Here is an 18,911-nt window from a genome sequence, read left to right as displayed (position 1 = left end):
GGATTTTTAAAATTAGGTGGGAGGAATAATTTTTTTTTGAACTTTTTTGTTTCAATAACTTGATTAAGTTGTAGAATAACTTTGGTAGTTATTCGACAATTAGGCGCAGTTGTCGAACAACTACCAAAGTTGTTCAACAATTACACAAGTTGTTCAATAACTAAGTGCACTTATTCGATAACTGCGCTTAGTTGTTCAATAATTGAGAGAAGTTGAACAACTACCAAAGTTGTTCAACAATTACACAAGTTGTTCAATAACTAAGTGCACTTATTCGATAACTGCGCTTAGTTGTTCAACAATTGAGAGAAGTTGTTCAATAACTGCACGAAATTATTCAAACAATTAATGTAATTGTTCAATAACTATCCCAATTATTTAAAAAAACTTAGTTTTTTTAAGGAATAAGTTTGTGAGACCCGGCTCATTTTTCTGGTAACAGATGCTATAAAGTTAGTACACTGATTGGAGGCTACGAACTGATGTAAGCCCAGTCCACTCCCTATTTTTTTCTTGCATGGCCCAAGCCCAGCATTACATTATCCAATCTTCTTCTTTTTCTTGTGAGCAAATTACCACCTTCGAAATTTGTCCAACTCCATAGCAATGCCTACCCAACTCCATACTTCCACGCACCACCACTTTCCTCCTCCTCTCCTCCACCGTACACTTATACTCTCCGCCCACCACCGCCCTATACTCCGCCGCCTATCTGTTATCCATGGACGCTTCCGAGTCACTAATTGTACGAAAAGTTCTAGCGAAAATACAGTGACTGAGCTGGTTAAAGCAATTGATGGGCAAAGGACAAATGAGCAACTACAACAGCAGCAGGTCAAAAAGGCTTATCCGTTTCACGAAATTGAACCAAAATGGCAACATTATTGGGAGGAGAATAAAACATTTCGAACACCTGATGAGATTGATACTTCCAAGCCCAAATTCTATGTTCTTGATATGTTCCCATATCCAAGGCACGTACTTTTTCCCCACTCTTTCAGCTTTAAATTTCTATGTGCCAGTCCAAGGAACGATTGTGGAGTAGGAAGCTTAGTCTATGGAGTTTCATTTTTAATGAGAATAAAAATTCTATTAGTTTTACAAAGTCGAACCATTACAAAGTATTCTTGAACATGGAGCATGGGAAATTTAATTTAGAGGCCCAATATCGGATGTGATGGACCCTGCTATGATACCACGTAAAATTAGATGTTTGGCCTAACTTAGACCCCCAAAGCTAGCTCACCAATGTGAATTTTTTTCTTTCTTTCTTCAACAACTAATTGTACTAGGGAGGTAGTTGTATCGGTGTTAGTGGTCTCGAAGGATAACTTTGGGGGTCCACAGAGGGGATTGGTGATACAATGGATAGGTCCAGGGGATAGTAGAAGCAAATAAGGTCACTTACATGAATTTGGTGGAGAGCAAGAATAAAGATGAAAAAAAGGATGAACAACAACGAGAGGTATAAAACTATAAAGAAGGAAGCGTGGATGATGGTTTCAATGGCTAAAACGACGGCATTTGAACACTTGTATGGAGAACTGGAGGACAAAAGTGGTGAAAAGAAGTTGTATTGGCTCGTCAAGGCGAGAGAGAGGAAGGCTCGCGATCTTGACCAAGTGAGGTGCACTAAAGACTAGGATGACAATGTATCAGTGGAAGAGGTCCATATTTAATGAAGATGTTAGGCATACTTTTGTAAATTCTTAAATGAAGAGGCAGATAAGAATATTATGATGGGTGATTTAGAGTACTTTGAAAGCCATTGAGGTTTTGGGTATTGCAGGTGTACTAAATTTGAGGTTAAGGGGGGCAATTCATAAGATGAGAGGAGGAAGGTCGACTAAGTTAGATGAGATTCTTGCAAGTTTTGGAAGAGCGCAGGCAAAGTAGGTTTGGAATGCCTAATTGGGTTGTTTAATGTCATTTTCAGACGTCTGAGATGCCCGAAGAATTGAGGTGGAGTATAATGATCCCATTGACAAGAATAAAAGTGGTATTTAAAATTATCAAACTACTAAGTCAAACTATGAAAGTTTAAGAGAATGTGGTCGAGATAAGGATGAGAAAAAATGTTTCTATTTCAGAGAATCAATTTGGATCTATGTTGGAGCGATCGATAATGAAAATCATTCATCGTACAAGGAGATTGTTGAAAGAGAGAAGAAAAGAGACTTAGATATGGTGTTTGTCCACCTAAAAAAATACATATGATAGAATCCTGAGGGAGGGTTCTTTTATGGAAATGCTTGGAGTCTAGATGTGTACCTGTGGCGTATATTAGAGTGATTAAGGATATATATGATGGAGCTAAGACTCGAGTAAGAATAGTGGGTGGAGACCCGAAACACTTCTTCGTCGAGATGGAGTTGCGTCCGGGATCAACTCTTTGTTGTTGTTTTATTTGTCTTGGTAATGAATGAATAGACAAGACATATTTTAGAAGAAGTACCATGATGTATGCTATTTGAAACAACATAATATTGATCAATGAGACACACGACAGAGTTAACGATACACTTGAGATATGAAGACTGACTCTAGATTCTAAAAGCTTCAGGCTAAGTAGGATGAAAACAAAGTACATGCAGTGCAAGTTTAGTGTCACATCACAAGAAGTAAATGGGGAAGTGAGGATTGATGCATAAGTCATTCGCAAGAGAGGAAGCTATCTTAGGTCTCTAATTCAACGAGATGGAGAGATCGACGAGGATATCACCACATTGTATTGAAGTGGGATGGATGAAATAGAGGGTCACATCTGGTGGCCTATGTGATTAGAATATGTTATCGAGACTTAATAGTAAGTTCTATAGAGTGGTGGTTAGACCGACTCTATTGTACGAAGTGGAACATTGGTTTGTCGAGAACTCACATGATTCTTAGATGGATGTGTGGGCACCCTAGAAGAGACAAAATTAGGAACGATAATGTAAAGGCGCAAGGTGGGAGTAGTCTTCGTGGTGAACATGATTTATGAAGTGAAATTGAGATGGATGCCCAAGTGAGGAGGTGTGAGAGGCTGGCAATGATTAGGTTTAAGGAGAGGTAGAGGTAGACCCAGAAATAATTAGGGAGAGTTATTAGATAGAATGTGACACAACTTCAGTTCACTGAGGATATGACCCTGGATAGGAGAACATAAAGCTTGAGGATTAGGTTAGACAGTTAGTAGGTAACGTGCATTTTCTCTCTTCCCAGTGGCAGAAATATGTCTAGTCTCGACAACCTATCTGATTCCTTATCAATACTATTATCATAATAGCATTATTTTATTCTTAGATTTTTTTTTACTTTGGTTATCTTTAATATTTATATTGTCAATATGTTTCCTTCTTCAATATTTTCTTAATAGCTTTTTACTCTTGCATTTTCTTTCAAACTATGTTTTCATAAATGATTTTTGAGCCAAGGGATTATCGAAAACAACCTCTCTACCCCATAAAGGTAGGGGTAAGATTTATGTACTCCTCACCCTATCCAGACCCCATCGATTGGACTAAACTGGGTATGTTGTTGTCTTTATTATTGTTGTTGTTGTAGCATGAGGGTGGTTAGATCGATTTGTGTATATAACTTTTCATGTGAATCAAGATCAACAACAACAACAACAAACCCAATATATTCCCACCAAGTGGGGTCTGGGGAGGGTAGAGTGTACGCAGTCCATACCACTACCTCTAAAGAAGTAGAGAGGCTGTTTCCGACAGACCCCCGGCTCAAGACACAGGACAATATACAAAAACATCCAAAGTATGAAACATGATAAAACTAACATAGATATGACATCCACAAAAATAATGTATATTACCAAACAAAAGAAACCAAAGACCCCTAACTACTGACTATGATTCATCCACCCATCTTATCCCTCTATCCTAATGTTTTTCCTCCCAACCTTCCTATCCAGGATCATGTCCTCAGTGAGCTGAAACAGCTCCATGTCACGTCTAATCACTTCTCTCCGGTATTTCTTCGGTCTACCCTTACCCCGCTTGAAACCATCTAACGCCAGCCTCTCACACCTGCGAACTGGGGCATCCATGCCCCTCCTCATCACATGACCAAACCATCTCAACCTCACTTCCCGCAATTTTTCCTCCACCGATACCACTCCCACCTTCTCCCGAATAATCTCATTCCAAACCTTGTAAGACCACACATCTAACGCAACATCCTCATTTCCGCCACCTTCAACTTTTGGATATGAGAATTCTTAACTGATCAACACTCCGCTCCATACAACATAGCCGGTCGGACTGCAACTCTATAAAATTTGCCTTTAAGCTTGGGAGACACCTTCTTATCGCATAAAATTCCCGAAGCGAGCCTCCATTTCATCCAACCTGCCCCAATATGGTGAGAGACATCCTCATCTATCTCTCCATTTCCCTGAATCGTAGACCCAAGATACTTAAAACTATCCCTCTTGCAAACTGCCTGAGAGTCCAACTTTACTACCACCTCCTCCTCTAGCCTCGAGTCACTAAACTTGCACTCCAAATACTCCGTTTTGGTCCTACTCAATCTGAAACCTTTAGACTCCAGGGTTTGTCTTCAAACCTCCAGCTTATCATTAACACCTTGCCGCGACTCATCAATCAAAACTACATCATCCGCAAAAAGCATACACCAAGGCACCTCGCCTTGTATACTCCGCGTCTACACATCCATCGCCACAGCAAATAAAAACAAACTAAGAGTCGATCCTTGGTGCAACCCTGTCAAGACCGGGAAATGCTCAGAATCTCCTCCCACCGTCCTGACTCGAGTCTTTGCCCCCTCATACATATCCTTAATCGCTCTGATGTATGCCATAGGGACCCTCCTCGCCTCTAAGCATCTCCAAAGAACCTCCCTAGGGACCTTATCATACGCCTTTTCCAAGTCAATAAACCCCATGTAAAGATCCCTCTTTCTCTCTCTATACTGCTCTACCAGTTTCCGCACTAGGTGAATTGCCTTAGTCGTCGAGCGACCAGGCATAAATCTAAATTGATTCTCCGAAATAGACACAATCTTCCTCAACCTCCGGTGCACCACCCTCTCCCAAATCTTCATCGTGTGACTCAACAACTTAATACCTCGGTAGTTGTTGCAACTCTGAATGTCACCCTTGTTTTTATATAGTGGAATCATCGTGCTCCATCTCCCCGCTTCAGGCATCTTCGCAGACTTGAAAATGTTGTTAAACAGGTTGGTCAGCCACCTCAACCCTGCCCCGCTAGAAATTTCCAAAAATCCATCGAAATCTCGTCGGGCCCCGTCGCCCTGCCTTTTCGCATCTTGCGAATAGCCTCTCTGACCTCCTCAACTTTAAAACGCCGACAATAGCCGGAATCGCGACACTCCCTGGTGTGCTCCAACTCCCGTAACACAACACCTCTATCCCCCTTATCATTCAAGAGCTTATGAAAATACGACTGCCATCTTTTCTTAATGATGCCTACACCAAAACTCTGCCATCCTCCCCCTTAATGCACTTCACTTGGTCCAGATCCCGACCCTTCCGCTCCCTAGCCTTGGCAAGCCTAAACAACCTCTTTTCCCCACCTTTCCCCACCTTTCTACTCTAACCCCTTGTACAAACTCTCAAAAGCTGTTGTCTTAGTAGCTGTAACTGCTAACTTAGCCTCCTTCTTAGCTAACTTATACTCCACCCTGCTTACCCGCTTCTCCTTTTCATCCTTACCCTTCACCAACTTAACATAAGCCGTCTTCTTTGTCTCCACCTTCTTCTTAACATCTTCATTCCACCACCAATCCCTCCGATACTGGCCGAACTAGCCCCTCGAGACACCCAACACCTCTCTAGCAGACTCTCTGATGCATCCCGCCGCCTTATCCCACATACGCTCCACGTCCCCTCTACCCTCCCAAACCTTCATCCCCTTCAACTTCGCCCCTATCTCCAAGGCACTAACTGGAGTCAGGCCACCCCAACTAATCTAGGTCGACCCTCCCCACCCCGTCTCTTCATGCCCTTTTTGATAATCTAGTCCATCACCAGAAGTCTATGCTGGGTCGTAAGATTCTCACTCGGAATTACCTTACAATCCTTACACATTGCTCTATCCCCTTCCTAAGACGCAAAAAGTCAATTTGAGTTTTGGCTAGCCTACTACGAAAAGTAACCATATGCTCCTCCTTCAGAAAGCTGGAATTCACTACCACTAACCCAAAGGCCCTCGCAAAATCTAAAAGAGCAGCTCCCTCAACATTCCTATCCCCGAACCCGAAGCCTCCATGCACATCATCATAACCCATTGGCAGAGACCCGATGTGCCCATTAAAATCCCCTCCTGTGAAAATCATTTCTGAACTAGGCACGCCTCTTACCACCTCGTCCAAAACGTCCCAAAATCTCTTCTTCTTCTTGTCCAAGCCCGCCTGTGGCGCATACGCACTACGGTTGTTTAAAGAAGAGACCCCCCAAGGATCAACTTGATAGTCATCACCCTATCACTAACGCTTTTAAACCCCCGAGGCTCATTTTTTTTTTTTTGGAAAAGATACATATATTGAGTTACATAAAAAGTTACAAATTACAATTTCTTTTACTATTTGGTAAACCCGTTCTCATTCTCTCTTCATGTTCAATCTCTCTCGGTTTCTCTCGCTCAATTCAGCCTAATGAGCCCAAAGTTTGCTCCGGGCAAGTGTTGCTAGTTTAGTCTGCTCTTCTCTCAATTCTTGTCCCACCCTTTACCCTGTTGGGCATAATCTGAATACGTTAGAGCCACTCTTCATTCTTCTTAAAAAGAACTAAAAATAAAATATTTTAATCACATGTAAACGCAAGAATTGGGTTGCATGTGTTGGAAGGTGTTTGAGAATACACTTGTTCCTAATCGGTTGTGTTAAGGTTTTTGAACAAAGCTTAAATGATCTTGGATTACTCCTAGGGATGACAAGCAAATAAAAACATGGGTTATGCAAAGTGCAAACTCACGTTTTCACTCAAAAATAAAATAATGAATTGGTTCTTCAATCAATTTTGTTTTGTTTAGATCCGCATAAACCCACATAGACCTACAACAACCCCGCCTCGCATAGCCTTAAACTCACAACCATCCCGTAAAGCCTAAAAAACGCCCGCCTCGCTCCGTAGCCATCCCTAGTTACACCACCCATTGCCTTAAGGTTTTAGGTTGAATGCTCATATTCTTTCTCATGATATTAGAGCAGATAGAGGTCATGGGTTCGAGTCTCATTGCCACTTATTATAAAAAAGTACTTGTATATGCGTGACTCTTTAAAGGAAAATCAAGCCCACATGTGAGTAGCATGCTAAAGACATAATTAAATAAATAAAAGTGTGCTCTCTCAAATACTTAGGCTTTTAAATTAGATGATCGCATACTTCAATAAGGTTATAGACATAATTCACTAAATAAAAGTGTATCGTCTATAATAGCTTAAGCTTTTAGATAAAAGACTTCAACATGGTTTCAAAGCCATATCCATTTAAATTCTTGGTTTATCTGATGTTGTGCCCATATGTTATATTGTCATGCTCCAGATGTCCAATCTTAGGCATGGGGTTGGAGAGGTTGAGTCACACATCGGTCATGATGTGTGGGATGGATAATTGGTCTCTGTATATGATCTTGAACAATCATCATCTCGTGAGCCCTGTTGTTATGTTTCTCAATATGGAGTCTCTGTGTTATGTTAGTCATGCTCTAATTGGCAGGATTTGACGTGCAAGGTGTATGCTAAACAGTCCCATATCTGTTGTGGGTTCTAGAGTTGATTTCCTTATATGGTCTTGGTAATGCTCACATTTTGAGTTAGTTAGGCCCAATGTCTATTGCTTACATGGTATCAGAGCTAGACCCATTCAAATTTTTGGTTTACTCAATGTCGCCCCCCCATATTGTATATATTTTTTGAACAGGTAACATATTGGTATATATATAAACAAGAACTACAGCAAAAAGTGTAAGCCTATAAATTACAAGTGAGTTGTCTAATGGCAAAATTGTTTAACGGCAAAAACCTATCACTTTGACTTCTTTAAAAAAATAAATAGTTGGGGGTAGGGGAACGGGAAATGGGGAAAGGAATTACTAGGTGGGGGATTGGACCCTCACCCACAAGATTGGACAAAATGTTCCCTTTGCATCTATAATCGCAACCTGCTAAATTTTGCTTTTGGTTTTTTATTTGTCCTTGTAGTGGAGCTGGTTTGCATGTTGGACATCCACTTGGATATACTGCGACAGATATCCTTGCTAGATTTAAACGCATGCAAGGTTTCAATGTATTGCATCCAATGGGATGGGATGCATTTGGTTTACCTGCTGAGCAATACGCTATTGACGTAAGTTTGCATAAGTCGCTGTTTCCAATTTAATATTTGCAGGTATCTAATTTTTTTCCCTTCCTTTTGACAGACAGGCACACATCCAAAAATCACAACTTTGAGGAATATTAGTCGTTTCCGCTCGCAGGTAACTGTCTTTTGTTTTTATTACTATGTTCAGCGTTTACTTTGAGGCTGTTAATCCTATTCAAGAGCTCGGAATTTCTAGCCATGAAGTCAAAAGCCTAAGTTTTTATTTGCATTCCTAGTTCAAGAATCAAGTGCTGATTTAGGTGGACATATACTTTGAGCTACTTTCGTGTACGTGTGCGTCATATCCAGTTTAAATGAGACTTGGCAAGTCCACATATTATCTGTATATAATTGGCAGAGCACCAAAGGCAAATTTGGCCTTCTCATGATAGTGTATAGTAGGTGTATGCTTTTTAAGGTGGTCAGAAACAGTCAAAAGTTCTCTATCAAAGTAACTACATAGGTGAACCGTGATCTGGGAATTCAGGTTTTGGCCACTTTGCCCTGTCTTTCAAAATGATAGGTACTATATTATCTTGTACCTCTTCATCCATGAATGAGCCTGCTGTCATGTCCCTCCATCTGTTAGTTCTGGTACTTTTCCTCCAATTCCTCATATTAGCTGGTTCTATTTCAGTTGATATTTATATGGCCATATGTCCTAAATTCCTTAAAGAAAAGGACGGGAAAATTCAGGGCATTTGAATTGTCACTATTGGAGTTTATGTGCTAATCTATGTAACGAGAATGTTTCATATTTCAGTTATTTATTAAGATTTTGATCTCTTGCTATCTTTTGTAGTATAGAATGGTGCTTCAAAAATGTCTTGTTGCTAATATCTATATTGATTTCTAGCTTAAATCAATAGGCTTCTCTTACGATTGGGATCGTGAAATTTCTACAACAGAACCTGATTACTACAAATGGACTCAGTGGATATTTCTTCAACTTCTGAAGAGAGGACTAGCTTATCAGGTTTGAAGCTTTTCTGAACTTCATTTTTATGATGCTCAGTGGTAGGACCTTCTCTGACTTATCAATGTTCTTTGAACCCAATATTAGGCTGAAGTGCCTGTCAATTGGTGTCCAGCACTTGGTACTGTCTTGGCAAATGAAGAAGTAGTTGATGGTGTAAGTGAAAGAGGGGGGCATCCAGTCATCAGAAAGGTATACTTTCTTATACTCTGTTACATTTTGAGGTAGGAAATTCTCAAAAGAACCGCATTTCTGTCAACTCAACGTCTAGTCTTGTTTTCATGGCCTGGATGGTTTCATGATTTTACAGTACATTGTTTATTGCCAAGCAGCCTATGCGGCAGTGGATGCTGAGGATTACTGCATATGCTGACCGTCTTCTTGAGGATCTAGATGACCTCGACTGGCCTGAGAGTATAAAGGAAATGCAGAGGAATTGGATTGGTAGGTCAGAAGGAGCAGAATTGGATTTTGTCGTCATAAATGGTAACGGTGAGGAAGCAAAGAAAAGAATAACAGTTTATACAACAAGGCCGGACACTATATTTGGTGCAACGTATGCATTTTGCTTTTGGCATCTAGTCATTAACTCCCCATTTTTAGATTACATTTCACATATCGCTATTCCTTCTTTTTGCTGTGCAGATATTTAGTCCTTGCACCTGAGCATCCCTGTCTGTCGTCACTTTTATCAGAAGCACAAAGTAAACATGTATGCTCTTCTGCCCCTTGATCTTCTTAATCTCAAAATGCTGTTTGTTCTAGTTCATTTAAGAGATGATGAATGTGAGACAGGTAGAGGTGTACAGAGAACTTGCCTTTAAAAAGAGTGACCTTGAGAGGACTGAGCTTCAAAAGGAAAAAACAGGTGTCTTTACTGGTTGTTACGCAAAAAATCCAGCCAATGGACAAGCTGTTCCTATTTGGGTTGCTGATTATGTCTTGGGAAGGTTGTCTACCTTCTTCTATCCTCTTGTCCTACATCCTTCTAGCAACATATGTCCTATGAGTCTGACTGCATTAATATTCTCGTAATGAATGAGAACCTAATAAGAGTTTATTTGTCTTACGAACTTCATGTTGACAAAGTTTATGGGGTTTTATATAGTAGTGTACCGATTATGATGCAGCTATGGCACAGGAGCAATAATGGCTGTGCCTGCCCATGACACACGCGACTTTGAATTTGCTATGAAGTACACTATCCCAATTTCTTGGGTTGTAAAACCAGATGATAGCAACTGTGGCAATTTTAAGAGACCATTTTCAGGTGAAGGATCAATGATAAATTCATCATGTTCAGAGTCAGGGCTTGACATTAATGGTTTGCCTAGCAAAGAAGCTGCTTCAGGAGTCATCCAATGGCTTGAGAAAAGTGGAAACGGGAAAAAGAAGGTAACTTCCTCTGACTATGAAGGGTGCCTCTTAAGCGTGTATGTCGGTTTTTAGAAAGTTGATGATCTTAAACAGAATTATGAAGTCAAGTTTGAAGGAAGCAATTCTCATTTTCTATTGCTCAGAATATCTTACTCATTGCCAGATTTCTTGCTTCAGGTAAATTACAAGTTGAGAGACTGGCTTTTTGCTCGGCAACGCTATTGGGGGGAGCCTATTCCTGTTATCTTTTTGGATGACACAGGAGAAGGTATTCCAATTCCAGAAACTGAGCTGCCCCTTACCCTTCCTGAGTTGGATGATTTCACTCCCACAGGGACAGGGGAGCCACCTCTTTCCAAAGCAGAGTCTTGGGTATGTTTTGCCTAATGTGATGATTTCAACTTGATAAACATTGGTTCCTTGTCATTTGATACTTCTTTTTTTTTTTTTTTTTGGTTTCGTTCCTATTAGCTTACCACACTTCATGTAATAATACTCACTATTTTGACTGAACAATTTGTCAGGTTATAACCAAAGATCCTTCATCTGGAAAACCTGCTAGGCGAGAAACAAACACCATGCCCCAGTGGGCTGGTTCTTGCTGGTAATCAACCATGTATTTGCTTCAATATTGGGTGTTTATGGGAGTTAATTCCTTTCACAAGATCTCCACCTAAAAATACTTTGTAATATTTTTGTTTTTAAATATTGTATATGGTTGTTTTTTTGTCAAAAGGGTGAAAACTATGTGGGAATATATATTTTATATATGTGGGAATATATATTTTATATATTTGTGTTTGGGGCTGGAGCATGATAATATGGACAAGAGCACAGAATATTATTAGGCAAAGCAGATAGGAAAGAATTTTACTCTGAATATATCAACAACAACAACAACAACAAACCCAGTGTATTCCCACTTTGTGGGGTCTGGGGGGGGTAAGATGTACGCAGTCCATACCTCTACCTCTGATGAAGTAGAAAGGCTGTTTCCGAAAGACCCCCGGCTCAAGTTACGAGATATCAAACAAACACATAGTACAGCACAGAAGCAGATGACATAACATAGATACTGCAGCCATAAGGAATATAAAACAGAGTAAAGCAGGAATGCAGGAATATAAAGCAGAGGAAAGCACACAGATTCGTAACAAACATAGAACACGGAACACGGAACAGAACATTGAATACGGAATCATACCAGGAATACACCCCCACCAATTACCTCCCTACATTAGCGACCCGAACAGGCCCTAATCCTCTGCCGTAATTCGCGTCTTCCAGACCTTCCTATCTAGGGTCATGTCCTCGGTAAGCTGTAACTGTTCCATGTCCCGCCTAATCACCTCACCCCAGTACTTCTTCGGTCTACCCCTACCCCGTCTAAAACCATCCAACGCTAGCCTCTCACACCTACGGACCGGGGCATCCATGCCCCTCCTCTTCACGTGTCCGAACCATCTCAATCGTGCTTCCCGCATCTTACACTCCACTGAAGTCACCCCAACCTTCTCCCGGATAGTCTCATTCCGAGCTCTATCCCTTCGGGTCAGTCCACACATCCAGCGCAACATCCGCATTTCTGCCACCTTCATTCTTTGGGTGAGGGAGTTCTTAACTGGCCAACACTCCGCTCCATACAGCAAGGCCGGACGGACTACCACCCTATAGAATTTACCTTTAAGCTTGGGCGGCACCTTCTTATCACACAGCACCCCCGATGCAAGTTTCCACTTCATCCATCCCGCCCCGATACGGTGCGAGACATCCTCGTCAATCTCACCGTTACTCTGGATCACGGACCCGAGGTACTTGAACTTATCCCTTTTCTTTACCTCCTGCGCTTCTAGCCTCACCACTACCTCATTCTCTCGCCTTACGTCATTAAACTTACATTCCACATACTCTGTCTTGGTTCTGCTCACCCTGAACCCTTTAGACTCCAGAGTTTGCCTCCACAGCTCTAATTTGTCGTTCACACCCCCTCGCGTCTCATCTATCAGGACTACATCGTCTGCAAAAAGCATACACCACGGCACCTCCCCTTGGATACGCCGCGTTAACACATCCATTACTAGCGCAAACAAAAAGGGACTAAGAGTAGATCCCTGATGCAATCCTGTCAGGACAGTGAAATGCTCTGAGTCTCCTCCCGCCGTCCTCACCTGGGTTTTCGCTCCCTCATACATATCCTTAATTACTCTGCTATATGCCTGCGGTACTCCACTCACCTCCAAGCATCTCCAAAGCACCTCCCTGGGGACTTTGTCGTACGCCTTTTCTAGGTCGATGAACACCATGTGCAAATCCTTCTTCCTTTCCCTATATTGCTCCACCAACCGCCGTACCAGGTGAATTGCCTCCGTCGTCGAGCGGCCGGGCATAAATCCGAACTGGTTTTCCGAGATAGACACTATCCGTCTCAGCCTCACCTCGACCACTCTCTCCCAGATCTTCATAGAGTGACTCAGTAACTTAATCCCCCTATAGTTATTACAACACTGAATGTCCCCCTTATTCTTATAGAGTGGGTGGCACCAGGTGCATATTTTGTCACCGGTAGTTATGGAAGTGAAAGGCCCACACTTACCTACTGCATTTAGAAAAGGAGAGTGTTCGATGTTGACTCTCAAAAGCTGGCTGCTTATTATGGAATTCAAAGTAAAAATGAGGAAACCAAAGAATTGACTAATACTTTAACGTTATGTTCTTCAACTGATAATGTGTTTTTCAGAAGGCCAATGCAACTTTCGCCCTTCTGAGACCTGTATGTAAAGAAGAAACCATCTTTGCTTTTAAGGTTCCTATGGATGTGTCATATATCTGATCTATATCTTGCTGCTTTTCTTTGAGCTATGTCACTCACCCTCCACTGATATACAGGTACTATCTAAGATTTATGGACCCAAAGAACTCCAGTGTATTGGTTGACAAGGCACAAGAACAGTGAGTTTTCTTTCTTCGTACAATCAGCGCTTCCAATTTTTTTATGGCTTTCATTTTGTTATACATAATAGTTTGGAAAGTCAGATTTGGTGTTTCAAAATATTATATCATTACCCATCCATTGGCGTCTTTTTTCATATAGGTACTGGGGCCCTGTTGACGTGTATGTTGGTGGTGCTGAGCATGCTGTTCTTCATTTACTTTATGCCAGGTTCTGGCACAAGGTTAGTACTCCCAATGCACTATTACAAACAAAAGAATACTCTCAGTTTCAAGCTTTGGCTGCCCTTCTTTAGCTACTGCAGATGTTGTCAGTAATGCAGTTTATACAAATGAGCCAAGACTTTATTCTTCTTCCCTTATCCACCTGTTTGTGGGTAGTGAATCCCTTCACTAACCTAAAGTGGACTTTAGTACATTGGTAGACAAGCCAAGTGACATAAATTTTCTTCTAATCAGAGCATATACGTGGAAAATAGATGAATAAGGGGGGACAAAGGAACTGAAAAAAAGGGCTTAACAAGCAAGAGAAATGCCCTCCATTTTTTTTGGGGTCCTTTGGAAGAGCAATTCAATTTACAAGAGAAAGTTGTATTTCTTCTCCAACATTTCTGTTACAAATCATGACTGGGTTCACTGTTGCAGGTTCTCTATGACATAGATGTTGTGTCAACAAAGGAACCATTTAAGTGTGTCATAAATCAGGGCATCATCCTTGGTGAAGTAAGTTGACTTGCTTGGTCTTGAAAGTCCATTATTTCATTGCCAGTCTTTAACGATCAAGTTGTCAGGTTCAATATACAGCATGCAAAGATGAAGAGGGAAACTTGATATCAGCAGACTCTGTTGGTGAGCTGGCTCAGTACAAACAAGAAAGAATGCCTGAGGAAAAGGTTCATTGTATGCTTATCATCTTCAGTTACTTGGCTTCCTAAAAAAATCATTTAGCATCTTTTTGTGTTAAATTTAGTTGTCAGAATGTTATTCATCTGTTTGAAACTGTATTTGATGGTGAGTAGGTCATGAAATCTGGTGACGTGTTTGTATTGAAAGACAACCCCAGCATTCGCTTGATAGCCCGAACTCACAAGATGAGTAAAAGTAGGGGAAATGTCATCAACCCTGATGATGTTGTTTCGGAGTATGGTGCAGATTCTCTACGCTTATATGAAATGTTTATGGGTCCATTAAGGTAGCTTCTCCTGTCTTTTCTTTATCTTTTCTTTTGCTTCTCAAATTTTGTTTGTTGTGATATAGGTAGACCATTTCAAAGTTGTATTAGCACAGCATATCTTCTAGCGCATAATGCAAAATTTTCATTATGTCTGATAGAGACTCGAAAACATGGAATACAAGTGGTATTGATGGTGTTCACCGTTTCCTAGCAAGATCTTGGAGATTGTGTGTTGGTTCAGCCTCACCCACTGGTTCATATCCGGATGGAACTGTCACAGTCGATGAGAAACCTTCGATTGAACAACTTCGTTCTTTACACAGATGCATTGATAAGGTAGTACTACCTGTCATTGGGTAGTATGGCATGTATTGATGGAGTTTGTTGGGATGTTAATGCACTTCCTATTATTACACAGCAGCCGTTAATTTGCAAGTTGGTTTAATATGACAGGTAACTGAAGAAATTGAAGCAACTCGGTTCAACACTGGAATTTCTGCAATGATGGAGTTTATTAATGCAGCATATAAGGTTTCTTGCTCTCATTTTACACTATCCTCATTTCTCCGTCAGTGCTCAAAAAATAGTAATACAGGAAAAAAGAATACCCATTCTTTGACGTTTTTTTTTTTTGTCTAAACTTTTGTCAGTCTGTTAAAGCAATTTTTCAGGAATTCAAATTTTGAAAGTTATCAAACTTGGGCAGTTTGGAAGAGCGGCTTAGTCCAAAAATTGTATGTGCTTGTACGAGTTAATTGCATAAGGGAAGATATTTTAGTCTCTTCCTCTAGGCAAATGAAATACAAAATTTGTGAACTACTCCCAAGAGTGTTTCCGTAGCTCTTCTCCCTGCTCAATTAAAGTTATCCACCTGAATGCTTGTAGACATCACCCGGGAAAAGGACATTCCATGCACTGGGTCCAGTGATGCATGGAGTCCGGGGAAAGGCTGCCCCCCACTGGGTCTATTTTTGAGTCGCACCTTACATTTCTACAGAATCTTCATGGAAGATTTCATTGAAATGAGATCAATTAGACACTTGAAATTCTTCCACTGAAAAATAATGAAAAAGTGATATAGCTATATTAAGTTAGTTCATTGCAAGTTACCTGTTTCTTATAGCATTTTCATTAATCCGTTGGATCTCTCATGTCTTTAGTGGGACAAGCTTCCGAGATCAATTATTGAAGCATTTGTTTTGCTGCTCTCACCATATGCACCTCACATGGCAGAGGAGCTCTGGTGTCGTTTGGGACACTCAAATTCCTTGGCATATGAGCCCTTCCCTAAGGTGAGTATTGTCTTGCTATTCCTCTTCCCCAAGCCGCCCTTCTGAAAGTCCATATGAATCACTTGTTTTCCCCTAATCTCTTTACTGTTGCTAAAGAAAAGGGAGCTAAGTAAGAAACACCTTACTAGTTACTACATAGCTTCTCGTTATCTACATAGTTTTTCAGATTTCTCTTGAAAATGCAGGAGTCCATTTCCAGCAAATATTCAATATAGAATTTTGAAAAATATGTAAACATACTGTTGTCTGAAGTGTCCTCGAGAGACAAACTAATTTATGGTATTACTAGAAGCTCACTGAATTAAGTGAAACATTGCCGGTTATCATGACAGGCTGATGCTGCATATTTAAAAGAGAGCACTGTAGTCCTTCCGGTCCAAATAAATGGAAAGACTAGAGGTACCATACAGGTCGAAGAAACATGTTCAGAAGATGAAGCCTTTAGATTAGCTTCACTTGATACGAAACTGTCCAAGTTTTTGGATGGGAAATCTATTAGGAAGAGAATCTACGTCGAAGGAAAAATTTTGAACATCGTCATAGATATGCAGAAAAAGGCCAAGGTGGTTCAACAATAGTTGATGCCTGGAATCCCTATACATTGTGTTGTTCATAAGGGTTGACTGATTAATAACACCGTGGAGTAGCAAGCAGTGATGGCACCTGTACCATAATTCATTTGTTGTACAATATTTTAAGAGGACAATAAGCTCTCCAGCAGTTTTAAAGTGGAATAGGCTTTGTTGTATGGTGAGAGAGAGAGGGAGAAAGAGAGGAGTCAGCAGAATTGCTTAATCTATTAGTTTTCTGCATAAATTATGTTCATTGATGTACCATTCTACTGAATATACTGCTCTTGTATTTATATATGAAATGTTCAAATGAACATTGTTTCATTTTGGAAGGAATTTTGGTTATGTTGAATCGTAAGGGTCACCATCACTAACTAAAGGACCATGTCCCTAAGAAGTAATAAGTAACAGTAAAAATAAAAAACGAAAAATAAATGCTCAAAGTAAATTGACGCATGATTTTACATGAAAAACTCCTTGCTCAAGGGAGGAAAATCATGGCATGTTTTCACAGGCTTTTTCAAGCTCCACTACAATTAAACTAACACTGATTACAGACTCAAAAGTGGACTTATTCCTACTCAAAATGGACTTAACTCTTAAGTCCTAAGGATTGCCATAAATCTATTACAGATCTATTCCAGACAACTTTGTCTCACCACTCACTCTGTCGACTAACTCTAGCCAACCAACCTCAGGTAACTCTACCTAAGCTAGATCAAATACCAAATCAAAAGAAATCTTTACTCACAACACTGAAGTAAATCAGTTTCTAGGACATAACTCAAGAAATGCAAAACCAAAGAACAAAGGAATTCCAAAAATCTTGAGCCCAAGGATTTTTGTTACCTTCACGAAAATGTAAGATGCAAAAACTGAATTGCAAGGTTGCTTCCATTTGTTTATATAGGAGTTTAGGAATCTTGGCCGAAATTTAATAGGATCAGGTCTCCATTGTTATACACTTTATACCTACACAGTAATTATGCTACAAGACAAAATTGTGCAGAGTGCGACAGTGTACAATTATCCTTCAGCAAAGCATATAATAAAACTGATCCCTAATATTTCGTGGTCATCATCAATTCACATAGTAACATGTTACTCCCAATGTTTTCAAGTGGATTTGTAACCCAAGCCCACCATTTTCATTTCTAGCTGGACAAAGCCGATGTAGCATTCCAAGCACATACAGTAATTTGTTGCCTCTGGTCCCAAATATTAGCAAACTAAATTTAATTCAACGCTTTCTTAATAAGACTAAAAGTATGTATTATACTCTTTTTTCTGTTTACTTCATTTTTACAGCTCCAGTGAGCAATTAAAATTAGTCGACGCATTTAAGAGAGCAGCAAAAGTTAGTACTCAGGACAATCACTCTCGTGGTTAATACTTCCTCCGTCCCAAATTTTTTAATTTGATTTTCATTTTACTTGTCTTTTTTTATTAATCAAGAAGATGTTTTACCCTTTGTATTAATTACTTTTTCTTCAAATTAAAATGTAAACAATATTTAATAAGAGTACTATGGTAAACTAGCCATGTTATTAATTATTTTTTTTAATTAATATATCATTTCAATTTAAAACAAGTAATTTAAAATGAAGGAAGTACTTATTATGTAGGACCATTTCTCGATTTGTGCCACGCAAAGCACGTATTGCGTCTCTCTGTCATTTTAATTTTGTCAAATGTCCACAAATGGACCGGAACAATTGCATAAAAATCTTTAAAAAGACAAATAATATGAATAATATAGTACTAATATATATATTAGTCACATGAATAATAGATGGATGATTTAACATTTTGGATCCATGTGTTGGAATGAGGAGGTGTCATCCCATGCTGATGTTGAAGTGGCCTTTAGGAAGTTAGGTATAATATTCCAAACTTTAGCTACATGGAAAAAGCCTTCCATGTTCTCACGTCTCTTTTTCCTCCATTTGATATAATTCTGTAGATTTGTGCATTAAAATAATTGTTGACAGATTTCGGAATTTCTTAATTCCATGGCGGGGGAAGGTACCTACTCTTATAACTATTACTCCCTTCGTTCCAAATTGAGATGATAATTAATTAAGAAAAATAATTAATAATATGTTTAGTTTATTATAATACCCCTATTAAATAATGTTTACATTTTAATGAAAGGGTAAAACATGAAAAAAAAAAATCTTTATCTCTTTTTGATTAATGAAAAAAGACAAGTAAATTGAGAAATCAA

At 39.8% G+C, this 18,911-nt stretch overlaps 1 protein-coding gene across 1 annotated transcript; it reads left to right on the top strand.

Annotated features, from left to right (window-relative positions):
* The first annotated feature begins 486 nt into the window (after positions 1–486).
* Positions 487–17,020, top strand: LOC107859617 (leucine--tRNA ligase, chloroplastic/mitochondrial). Its single transcript, XM_016704673.2, has 20 exons — positions 487–974; positions 8,185–8,329; positions 8,403–8,459; positions 9,201–9,320; positions 9,408–9,512; positions 9,653–9,876; positions 9,966–10,032; positions 10,116–10,270; positions 10,451–10,715; positions 10,875–11,069; positions 11,222–11,301; positions 13,584–13,646; positions 13,789–13,870; positions 14,292–14,369; positions 14,438–14,539; positions 14,666–14,838; positions 14,979–15,156; positions 15,274–15,351; positions 15,981–16,112; positions 16,445–17,020. Exons 1-20 carry the CDS (start codon positions 607–609, stop codon positions 16,688–16,690), a joined length of 2,913 nt encoding a protein of 970 aa, XP_016560159.1. The 5' UTR covers positions 487–606; the 3' UTR covers positions 16,691–17,020.
* The last annotated feature ends 1,891 nt before the right edge of the window (positions 17,021–18,911 follow it).

This window comes from Capsicum annuum, chromosome 2 (genome assembly GCF_002878395.1).
Source record: "Capsicum annuum cultivar UCD-10X-F1 chromosome 2, UCD10Xv1.1, whole genome shotgun sequence".
NCBI lineage: Eukaryota > Viridiplantae > Streptophyta > Magnoliopsida > Solanales > Solanaceae > Capsicum > Capsicum annuum.
The sequence above is the reverse complement of the archived record's forward strand: the minus strand, read 5'-3'. Positions and strand labels throughout refer to the sequence as shown.